The 12653-nt window shown below is 44.2% G+C and overlaps 1 protein-coding gene across 6 annotated transcripts in view; it reads left to right on the forward strand.

Moving 5' to 3' along the window:
• IL20RB (interleukin 20 receptor subunit beta) overlaps positions 1 to 12653 on the forward strand; it is a 109068-nt gene that overhangs the window by 20841 nt on the left and 75574 nt on the right. For 2 of the 6 annotated variants that reach the window (XM_079155034.1, XM_079155036.1), the window contains exon 6: positions 2763 to 2905. In XM_079155034.1, coding sequence (XP_079011160.1) covers positions 2763 to 2905 — 143 coding nt within the window. The other 4 variants (XM_079155035.1, XM_079155038.1, XM_079155037.1 and 1 more) reach the window with 4 other exon arrangements.

A 12653-nucleotide genomic window follows, 5' to 3' on the forward strand; every position in this document is an offset into this window, starting at 1 on the left:
ACCCCCCTTGAAATTTTTGTGGTCTAAAAACTTACATCGCTTGAAAACCCTTTGGAAAAAATAAACCAAACAAAATTCTGCATCCTGTGATCCTGCCACCCAAATACTACTACATGTGTGCGTTTAATCTTTTAGCCTTTTGAATATATAGTACCTTCATATGTTGCAAAAATATAAGCTACACAGGGATATTTTCTTTTGCATACCTCTTCCCCATCCATATAGTTCCTATACCCTTTCCCATAGATATGAATGTCTTGCATATACTTCTGAGGACTTAATGCATATACAAGTAAATGAGAATATACTTATATATGTTGCCTTTCCTTTTAGCACAAATGGTGGCATGTTCTATGCACTGTTCTGGATCTTGTCTTTTTCATTGTATATATCTTATAGATTTTTCCATATTAATAAGGTAGTTCCTTTATCCTTTTTTACTGCCACATACTATTTCATTATTTGTGTATGAAATAACTGATTTAACTAGTCCCCTATTGATGGGTACCTAGTTTTTCCCCAAATATCTTGCTATTACAGCCAATATGCTAATTAATTTCCTCTTATACATTGATCATTTTTCCAGGGTTGGGGATGTAGCTCAGTGGCAGAGTACTTGTCTAGCATGCACGAGGCCTAAGTTTGACCCCCCAATATTGTGAGAAAAAAAGATAATCTTTCTGGTATATGTTTACTTGAAGGATAAATTCCTTCTGGTAGAGTGACTTGGATAAAGGCATAGGCATTTAATTTTGATCTCTGTTTTCAAATTGCTCTCCAAAGGAGCATAACCCTTCAGTCATTACCCACATGCAGAAATATACACACTGTGCCTGTTTTCCTGTTTTTTTCAGAAAAAACTAACTTATCCATAACATTTCCCATGCAGATTTTCTGATTATCACCTTATACACTAAAAAAAAAAAAAAAAAAAAAAAAAAAAAAAAAAAAAAAAAGCCATATGTCTTGTTTAGAAAAACCAAAGAACACAGAAATAAAAACAAGGTCAGAGTTAAATATTCTGTACTCTTCTCCACACCATTCAGGCGGTTTCCTGAATGAGTCTGGCATTTAATCTTCCCATCACTGTCTGTGTGATTCCAGTGCTCACACACACCTAGGGGACTCTCCTGAACCTACTGTTCTGTACCTGACTTGTCCTCACTTAGCAGAATATCATGCACATCATTTTATGTCAGTGTATTGGGTCCACCTCAGTTTTTTTTTTTTTTTTTTTTGCGGTGCGGGGGATGGAACCCAGAACTTCGTGCTTGCAAGGCAAGCAGTCTACTGACTGAGCTATCTCCCCAGCCCGCTCAGTTTTTAAAAATGCTGCACAGTAAGCCAGTATATGTATGATCCCCTTATTAATAAGGATATTTTGTGTTCTCTAGTCCTTTGCCTCTATAAACCATGCTGTAGTAAACAAGAATGCATTGGTCCTGATTCTCATTTTAATAGCCACATTACTAGCCTACCATGCTGGTGAATCCCTTACTGTTGAGTATTTAAATCACTTCCATTTGCTTTTGAAGGTGATGTTCACTCTTTTATTAAATGACAATTAACTGAGAACTCACAGACTATAAGCCAAATCCTGGCCCGTGCACTTGGAGGCAGCAGGGAAATCCCTGCCCTCATGGAACCTCCCCTCTAGAGGAGACAGATTTCCAACAAGCGAGAGGTGGGATGGTATCAGTGGGTGGCATGTGCCATGAGGAGAATGTACCAGAACATGCCTGGAGGGGTGGAGAAGGCAGGGTACCACTCTGGCAGAGAAGGGGATCTGTTGAGTTTGTTGCTCTATTCCAGATGTTTCCATGAACAGACTGATGCATATAATGGTTTCCTTCCTTGGAATTATTTTTTGGAATTAAAATCATAGGGGTGGATTGAAAGGATGTGAACATTTTTGTAGCTCTTGATGTGCACTGCCAAAATATTTTCCAAAAGCTTTGAAACAATAGGAATGGCCCCAGCCACACGTGTGACCACCAGCTTCTCCACGGCCCCCCTGGCTGAGTTTCCCTTCACATTGTGAGTGAACTCTGACTGGGGGCTAAATGAGTTTGTTACACCAGGTTACACAGAACAGAGTGGGAAAACACCACAGTCCCAGATGCTCAGACCTAGTGCTTTCTACTACATTTATTTAGTAGAATGATTGGGGGTTTTGGAGCTGACCCTATCTGTGTGACCTGGGGTAAGTCGCCTGACCATTCCAAGCATAGAATCATCTTATCAAAGCTGAGAAACTCATGCCCCTTGTGAAGAACGTCCAGACCCCAGTGTGTAGAGCTGGAAGGGGTAGCCACATAACAGAGGCTTGAAATAGCATAGTTATTATGTGACTGTTTTCCGGACTCAATATTCTCCTCCATAAGAGGGATCAGTGCCAAGAGCAAATTGTGAAACACTTTTGTTTTCGGTTACCGCCCAGCCCATCCTGGGGCCTGGCACCCTGCCTTCCTCTGGCAGCTGTGCCACGGACGTGCTAACATGGCTCTTGCCTTCACATATGATGCTCCTCCCTTCCCTTCCCCAAGGAGATTTTAATCTTCCCTGGGGCTTCCTGGAAACCATACCTTAATCTAGATTCTAAAAAATGGTCACCAGGGCACACATCGCATCTCAGGTTGTTGGCTTCTGTCATCTTGTGCAGATGTGCAGAACCAACTCCAGGAGCCAGGGACGGGGAACTTGGGTTTGGAGGCTTCCCCTTCGCTGTGGGTCCTAAGCATGTCTTGTCCTTCTGTCTTCAGGAGAGGCTCTCCCGCTGGCGCTGGCCCTGTTTGCCTTTGTTGGCTTCATGCTGATCCTTGTGGTTGTGCCGCTTTCCATCTGGAAAATGGGCCAGTTGCTCCGGTACTCCTGCTGCCCCGCGGTGGTCCTCCCCGACACCTTGGTAAATAGGTTCCTTTTTTCTTTCAGCATGACTCTGACGAGATGCCGCTTGGGCCTTTGTTGGGCATGGCACATTTTTGTGAGTTTTTAGGGTTTTTAGGGACGAGCACTCTGTCTTAGTTTGTATTGCCATAACAGAATACCACAGATTGGGTAATTTATAAACAGTAGAAGTTCATTTGGTTCACAGTTCTGGAGGCTGGGAGGCCCAAGATGGAAGGGCCACATCTGGTGAGCACTGCCTGCTGCGCTATAATGTGGTAGAAGGCATCACCTGGGTGAGAGATGACAGCCTCAAGCCCCCCTGTTTTTCTTTTTCTTTTTCCTCTACATTTTGTGTTGGTGGATTATAGTTGTACACAATGGTATGATTTGTTCTTACCTATTGGTACATGTATGCAATGTAACAATATATGCCCAATGTCACTCTCCAGCTCTACCCCCTCCCTCCCCTCCTTCCACCCCTTGGTCCCTTTCCTCTGTCCATCTCCCTTTGATTTTCACAAGATTCCTCCTTACCTTTCTTTCCCTTCTTCCTCTCTAGCTTTCATATATGAGAGAAAAATATGACCTTTGACCTTCTGGGTTTGACTTATTTTGCTCAACATAATATTCTCAATTTCCATTCATTTTCCTGCAAATGACATAATTTCATTTTTCTTTATGACTGATTAAAACTCCATTGTGTATATATTCCACATTTTCTTTATCCATTCATCCATTGGTGAACACTTAGGCTGGTTCCACAGTTTGGCTTTTGTGAACTGTGCTATTATAAACATGGGTCTGCATGTATCACTGTAGTATGGTGACTGATTCTTTAGGATAAATACTGAGGAGTGGTATAGCTGGGTCATATGGTGGTTTCGTTCTTAGTCTTTTGAGGAGCCTCCATACTGATTTCCACAGTGGTTGTAGTAATTTACAATTCCACTAATAATGTAGAAATCTTCCTTTCTTTCCACATTCTCTCCAGCATTTATTATTGTTTGCATTCTTGATGGTTGCCATTTTATCTGGAGTGAGATGTAGTTTTGATTTGCATTTCTCTAATTGCTAATGAGTTGAACATTTTTCCATATATTTGCTTATCATTTGTATTTCTTTTGAAAAGTCTGTTTAATCCATTTGCCCATTTATAAATTGAGTTTTTTTGGGGGGGCGGTACTGGGGAATTGAACTCAGGGGCACTTGACCACTGAGCCACATCCCCAGCCCCATTTTGTATTTTATTTAGAGACAGGTTCTCACTGAGTGGCTTAGCGTCTTGTTTTGCTGAGGCTGGCTTTGAACTTGCAATCCTCCTGCCTCAGCCTCCTGAGTCACTGGGATTACAGGTGTGTGGTGCCCAGCTGAGTTTTTTTTTTAATGTTGAATTCTTTGTATATCCTAGGTATTAATCCTCTGTTAGAAGAGCAGCAACAAAGATTTTTTTCTCCCATTCAGTTGGTTCTCTCTTCTCATTCTCAATTCCTTTTTCAATGTGCCTCAATCCCTTCATGAAGACCAAACCCTCAATCTAATCACCTGTCAAAGGTCCCACCTCAGTGCTATTGCCTTGGGAGTTTGGTTTCCAGCACATGCTTTTGGGAGGACATATTCAAACCACAGCAATCTCTCATGAGAGAGTCTAGGAGAGAACTCCCTTCTCCAGGGCATAGTCACTGCCCTGAGGTCCTGGGTCCTGGCATGAACATGAGAGCAGGTGTTTGCCCAGCCCAGGATGCTTGCCATTTCAGAAGTCATGCACAGTTTTCCTCTTCTGAACTGGCCTGCTTAACGTTCTTGGTCCCTTCCCACAATTCTAACAGCAGCTACATCCAATAACATATTCCAACACGATATATTCAACTCACACGCCAAGGGCTTCATGGTTCCCAGGGTAAAGAGCACGTGTGGGAAGCCCGGACTGGGCTGTGCCTTTGGTGGGGATGGGTAGAGAGGTGGGGGACAATTTGGACTTCACAGTGAACTCCCAAAGGCTAGGGGGGGTCCCTACCTGTGATTCTAGCTCTGCAGTAGCCGAGGATTCTTATCTTACTCCAGGGAACAGAGACCACAGGTGTGAGTGTCTCTGGAGGGTATAGGTTCCCTGTGCCTGTGTCATGGCGGAGAAGCAGAGCCAGGCCTCCGCAGCTCCCTCATGCTCCAGCTGGCTGCCTCCCCAGATGCCCCCCTGCATCTTTTAGCTTGTATTCTGTTTTCACCTCTGGATTTCTAAAGTGGACAAGTTCTCTGAGTCAGTGCATTTCCCTGTGGTGCGCTGTGAGAGATCATTAGTGTCCACTATATCCCAGACACATTCTGGAGCCGCATATCATCGCCACCATCTCCCTTCTCTCAGCCTTGACTTCAGCACAACCTGGCTTCTCTTGGACATTTGCATTATTTGTGCATAATCCTCCCAACTTAAAAAAGTGATTTCCGGTCAGCTTTGCAAAATCCACTCATCTTGCCAATTAAACTGTAGAAAATTACCAATCAGAAGTCCTTGGTGATTCTCCAAAATGTCCTTCCAGGTTTGCGTTTAATTTATGTGCATGGGTGAGATGTTACCTGTCCACATCTATAATTCTACACTTGGGATGGCTGCACTCTGAAATGTACCGTGAAGAATTCCTTTCCATTAAAGTTTTTATTGCCATGTAACAGTCCAAGCAAAAGTACCCAAGGAAGGAAAATCATATTAATTTGGCCCAGTGTATATTCTCTATTTAAAAATATAATTTCCCCCATGTCTTTCATCCCTAGTTGCTTCACAAGGGGTGGGAGGCTTTGGCGCCCAAGGGTCGCCTCTCCTTTCTGTGACTGACTTCATTCTTTCTCTTCTTGCTGTCATATTCTACTGTAAGGTGGATGGCAAGCATAGAGATGGCCACAAATTAGTAACTCTTCAATGGACCACCCCAAATGTGACTTTGTGTGCTTCACAGAAAGTGGCATACATAGGTTCATATGTTTAGGGGCCAAATAGGTACTGGGGAAAAAAATGTCCATGCAGTGCAATGAATGTAACTCAATAGGGAGAGGCAGGGCCCCCAGGAAAATTGTTCCATCTAAAGAAAGCAGCTGCTTCTTAGGTCCAGAAGGTGGCCACCTAGAGATCTGAGCCAGTGCTGCCAGATCACCAAGATTGTTTGTTTGTTTATTTATTTATTTATTTATTTATTTATTTATTTATTTTTATAGTGCTGGGGATCAAACCCACCTAGACATTCACTTTCCCACTGCGCCTGAGATCTCCTAGTTGTAAATAAGAAATCTAGAAATCCAGATTGTTATGAGAAATCTCATGATTTTTAAATATTGAAAACTAACTCATATTTTGAAAATATCATTTGGAGCCTTGCTTGAAAGTTTATTGCACAATAACTTGAAAGTTTATTACGCTGTTTAATTTTAATGTTCTAGAGTTGTGCTGTCCATTATAGTCATATGTGTTAAATTTTGAAGACAGTACCAAAGATTTGAAATTTTTCAGTAATTTTTTTTGCATGTTAAATGGTAATATTTTGGTATATCGGTTAAATTAAAAAATCATTAACAATAATTCCACCTATTCCTTTTTACTCTTCAAAACGTACTATTAGATTTAAAAAATTGCATAGGTGGCTTCCATTGCTTTCATTGGACAGCACTGCTCTAGGGTTGAAAAATAATCAAGTGAACCACTACAGATTCAGGTAGCCAGTGTCCTGAGACTCCAACTAGAGCAGCAGCTTGAACTGATGGCGGACTCCACGTTAACATTCTTGCTCATGGAGCCCTTCCTGTGTGATGTCTTTTCTTGTTGACCTATGGACACCATAAATAAACCCCTGAAGCTGCCTCTTTAGAAACAGGATCAAGGGTGATTGGCTGGTTGATGCTGATGTCTCTAGGGGACTCAGGTGGAGGAGCCATCATGCCTGTTCATTTGTGTGCATGTACTTAGGAGTGATGACCAGAAGGTCCTGGGGAGGTAACTGGAGAAGAATCTAGAGGGTTTGTGGAGGTGAGCAGACTAGCAATGGAGTCCCTTTGAAAAGTTGGTATCTGCCTGTTTATAACTAGCAATAATTATGTACTGGGGTCTCAGGAAAAATATGAGTAAGGAAGAGACTCCATTTATGAGCACCTTCTCTGGCCTGGGCTCTGTGATAGGTGCTGTTCATGAAGCATCTTAGACCAGTTTCTTGTTCTCAGAGCTCTTTGGTGGAAATGGTTAGGGTTTTTTTTTGGCCAGAATTCTGGGATTTTGGAGACTGACCCATCAGGGCCTGGAGGGAATTACTTGGCAGTGAACTGGGAGATGATCTCAGCAAATGCTGGAAATCACTGAACTAGGGGTTGATTTATCTTTGGAATTTTTTAACAGCTTGAAATTTCATCAAATAATTGGGGGGATTTTTGTGACATTCTTTACTATCACTGCTTACTACTAGTGAATCTAATGATTGTTGATGAAAATTGATTTTCAGAAAATAACCAATTCACCCCAGAAATTAATCAGCTGCAGAAGGGAAGAGGTGGATGTCTGTGCCACAGCTGTGCTGTCTTCTGAGGAACTCTTCAGGGCCTGGATCTTAAATAGGCTTAAGGAAGGGCCCACAGACTGGTCTGCAGGACACAGGAGTCATGAGGGCTGAGGCTGTGTTCCTGTTTTTCTCCATGGACAAAGGACAAGAGAAGTATGACAAGCCTGCAGTGTCCATGTGTGGAAGCAACTGTCTGCAGCTAAGTGGCTGCCAACAGCCCTGGTGAAGGGTCTGGAGATGTGACTTCCAGAGCTGACATTTGTTAGCTTAGTGACCTTGGGGAAAGTGACTTCATTCCTCTGGTCCTTAGGTTTCTCATTTGCAGTGGGATGAACTGCTCACCTGTCTCCGCTCTCTGTCTCTCTTCCTATGTATGTAAATACTTCCAGCACTTGCAGGTCGGGAGACCCGTGGGATTGTATGCTGTGACGGGCCAATGCTGACAGAGAGCAGGACATAAACGTGTAGTAAGAATGACCAGAGTCCACACATGGGTTGGCTTGGGCTTCCCACTTTCCCAGAGGAAATGGAAGAGGAAAGGAAGGATGGGAGCAAGTGCTGATCTTGCTTCAAGTCAAATGCTCGTGCAGAGGTGGAGAGCTCAGTCATCCATGGTGGCTGACCTGGAAGGCTGCAGTCCCCCAACGTGGGATGCGTACTATTGCTGTGGATCCACAGACTGCTGTCAAGTGTGGATCATGCGCATGTTCTGAGGATGGCAGGTAAAACGTGCGTGCGGTGTGATGAGAGGGCAGGAGGATGTCAAAGCTAAGTATCATCCTTTTTCCTATGGAGTTGGCAAAGTGCAACAAAATTGGGCTTCAGGGCTTTAGTTACATTATCAGCCTTGGGTTCAGAGAAGCATAAAATACACACAGCGCCTCCAGAGCCCACAGCCACAGGCTGCCTGCTTTGGGGACGACCTCTGCTGCACAAGAGCCCCAACTGAGTCAGGGGACAACAGGCTCACCTGACCAGGGTGCGTCTGTTTTTTCCTGGAGGCCCCTTTCCCAGGACTTCTGTGGGGACCTTCTTTTCCTTAAGGCAGCCCACTCAGGGATCAGATTCTGCCCCTTCCATTCTGCCCATCCTGGGCTCAACTTCCCACTCCTCTAGTCAACCAGGTGAAGAAGAAGAGCCTGAGGCTGGAGAAGGAGTGGAAGGAGGAGGTTTCTTGGGACTGAGGGATTGATGAGCAAGACCCACGCCTTTTTAGCCCCCACCCACTCCCAGGTTGGGAGCCTCTGAGTGGTTCCTCTCCACCCTCACTTCCTGGTCTTTTCAGCCAGCCCGTGGTGGGGACAGTAACCACTTCAACCAGGTGTTTCCCCTTCACAACAGAGTCCCACCACCCTCTCTCCACCTAGTGGGGTCTCCAGTAGATGGGGGAGGGCTGTCCCCGGGGTTGACACAGCCTAAGAGCTTTGCCTTTATGTACTTCTTATCGGTTTGACTCCTTTATGGAGAGTACGTGTGAATTTTATACTTCACCTGAACTGGAAACACATGTCCATTTTATAAAAAATAAAGACCATACTACTCCATGGGTCTTCCTTGTTCTTCCCTCTTCCCTGCCTCGTTCGTCTGTGGGCATTGTTCCTCTGTCACCTGGCCAAGCCGAGAACCAAGAAACGACCCCTGACCTCCCTCTGTTCGAATCTCTCACAAGATTCATCCATTTTTGCTATATAGGTACATGGAAATTTCTCTCCATTCTTCTGTTGTCTCTCCATGTCCCCAACACCTGTGTTTATTGAGCCCCAACCATGCGCCAGACACTGAGCTAGTTCCTGATCATGGAGGGGCTGACTCCTCTGTAGCTGATGCCTCCCTCCTTCCTGGAGCCTCCTCTCCTCCCCTCCAACTGATTTATCTCTGTCACTTGGTCCTTTAAGCTGGGACACTCTAATGAGTGGATGGCAGTGCACTTAATTATAACAGGACAACAGCTATCAACTGGGACTGTTCTGGTGGACCAGGAGCGAGGTCACCCTAGTTATAAGGTGCAGCTCTGGCCTCATTCCTTCTTCCGGAAGCTTCAGTCTTCCAGAGGCTCAGTTACCAGGCCCAGAAGCAGGCTTAGCACTAAAGCTGGCTTTCCTCTCACTGTGGTCCTTGGGACCTACAATCTAGCAAAGAGTTGGAGGGCACTGGGTGTCTGTGAGCAGCCCAGGGTGGCTTCTGTGGTTTCAGTGGTGTCTCCTGAAGCTCTTGCTGCTGCCCACCCAGGAACTATCCCCTGATGCCCTAGAGTCAGACCCAGCTGTCTTGGTTCTGCCTTCAGGGAACATCTACCAATGTCCAATGAAGAAACCCTGCTCCATGAGGCTTATGCTTCACTAGGGTAAGGGGAAAACACCAGCAATGCAATAATAAAATGTAATATTCAGTGAATTAGCTAGTATATTGGGAGCTTACGAGTCTTATGGAAAAATGAAAGGTAGAGCAGAAAATGGGGGCTGGGGGCTGGTTGCAGCCTTCTCAAAATGAAAGTGAACACAAACAATGGAATCTAAACTATCTGTCGGTAAGTTTTTTCATAGTCATTTGGTGTGACAAATTACTAGTGATTCTATAACAAAGCAATTCTGCAACAAATCTTTAGGGATATGTAGTCAAATGCAAAACTGTTATTCAGTGTTTGTATTGTTAATATTAATAGTTCACTTAGAAAATGTTATTTGCCTGAATTATCAGATAGAGCAAGTAAATTGGGAACCTAGCTTTCAGGATTAGTGAAAAGGATGGTCAGTTGTTGACCTCACAGTCTGAATAAGAACTGTCTGCTGTTATAACTGAATCAAACGAGTTAATATGAAGACACGCTTGTATAAAACATGAACTCACGCTTGTATAAAACATGAACTCAAAAGTATTTTGGCTATTTATTCCTCACTGAAACAACCCAGAAAGTCACTACCACAATGCGCCCTGATTCCCAGGTTTTGGTTTCCAATTCTATTTTTCTACAAGTCTGGGGCTGAAAGGTACAAGGTAATTCTAGAACACCTATACTTTGTTGGGTCATACAACAAAGCTTTAAATAATTGAGTCATTCAAACTTATCCACGGCCAATCTACAAAGTGGCTAAAGGATTAGCAATGTGAGCATCAGGAGAGGGTTGGCTGGCATCAACTGATACATTTGAAGTCATCAGTCCATAATGACTTATTAGTGACATCTAATAAGAGATGACAAAATGAATTTTCAAAGATGAATGGAAGAGAATGTATTTCAATTGTGTTGGGCTTATTGATTCATTTATTGTGCCAATAAAAACTACTAGTAAATGTAAATGCACCTGTCAGAAGGTATTTTCTCCATCACCACCAATCCCTGGCCTCAGTCACCACTCTTTTCCACCTGAAGGCCTGTAACTGCCTCTCAGGCCTGTCCACCTTCAGTCTGCCCACACTTGTCCCCATCCTGTCTTGCCAAGGTGTTCTGTGGCAAAGTTCTTTTGAGTTCTTTTTGTATAGACTTTCTACTACTCCTTCCTATCTCTTTAAAAAGGGTGTTTCTTATTTTCTGCGCCCCGAATTCATCCTTTGGCCAGAGTGACTGTGAGTGCTGGTCCCTTGAGTTTCCAGCGCCAGCTTCTGGGGCCGCCTGGAGGGGAGGACCTCATGACGTCCACTGGTGTCTGGCGCCACCTTGTGGTGAGTTCTGGAAAATTCCCTCTGCTGTTCCCACGCGCAGGGAAACTCCTGGGCTTCCTGGATAAACAAAGACTCAGACCAGTTTCCTAGAATGAGGACTCACCTGGAAAACTCCCACGGCTTTGCCTCTAACAAAGCTCCATCGTCAGTAGTGAATTTAGACGTTAGTGGCCTATCTCCTCGCTCAGTGTCTGTCCCTGGCACATTGGGGGCTTCACTGAGCGCCTGGCTCTCCCTCTGTACTGCGCTGCCATTCCCTACTTCGTAAAAAAGGAAGAAAAAAGGGCTTCCTTTGATGTCTTGTTTGCTGTGTGTCCTATTTCCTCCATCCTGGGCTCGGCCGACTTTTGGGGGTGTTCCTCTGGCTACGGATCACTAGGGGGCGCCACTGTGGTACCTCGTCTGTGAAACTGGGACCTGAAACATCAGAGTTGATCCCAAACTATAGTCTTTTTCTGGCTCCTGGGACCTTTAGGTTCTCAAGCCCGGGAAAAACCAGCTGAGCCTGGAAAACCCACGCTTGCCAGAGGTGAAGGATGAGGCCTGCCGACCGAGGACCGCGCTTCCTCCTTGCCTCCCTCAGTGAGAGGCTGAACCCCATTCAGGAAGGGAGGAAAAACTGAGCAGCAGCCCTAAAGTCCAGACCCGCCTGCGGTGGGGAAGTTCCTGGTCCTTCCATGGAGAAAAATTTAAAAACGACTTCCAGGTTAAAAAACCTGGAAGCTTGGAAAAACGAGTAGCTCCTGCAGTTTGCTCCTGTACCAAGAGGCCGCGCGCCTCCGGGTTTCACTGGAGATGCCCGCGAGTCTTTCTCAAGTCGCCTCAGTACAACGAAGCCCACAAAGCCTGCGCTAGGCGCTGGGTTCCAGGCCTGGCACCTCCAACAGAAAACACCACCACCACCGCCACAGACAGAAACCAAACCAAATCAACACAACACAACACAACACAACACAACACAACACAACACAACACAACACAACAATAACCACAGACAAAAACCAAACCAAACCAAAACAACACAACAGACAAAAACCAAACCAAACCAAAACAACACAACACAACAATAACCACAGACAAAAACCAAACCAAACCAAACCAAAACAACACAACACAACACAACAACAATAAACACATACAAAAACCAAACCAAACCAAACCAAAACAACACAACAGACAAAAATCAAACCAAACCAAAATAACACAACAGACAAAAACCAAACCAAATCAAAACAACACAACAATAACCACAGACAAAAACCAAACCAAACCAAAACAACACAACAGACAAAAACCAAACCAAACCAAAACAACACAACACAACAATAACCACAAAAACCAAACCAAACCAAAACAACACAACAAGAACAGACAAAAACCAAACCAAACCAAACCAAACCAAAACAACACAACAACAAAAATCAAACCAAACCAAAACAACACAACAACAATCACAGACAAAAACCTAACCAAGCCAAAACAACACAACAGACAAAAACCAAACCAAACCAAAACAACAGAACAACAGACAAAAACCAAACCAAACCAAACTAAAACAACACAACAGACAAA

Source organism: Sciurus vulgaris, assembly GCF_902686455.1.
Source record: "Sciurus vulgaris genome assembly, chromosome: 10".
NCBI classification, from domain to species: Eukaryota; Metazoa; Chordata; class Mammalia; order Rodentia; family Sciuridae; genus Sciurus; species Sciurus vulgaris.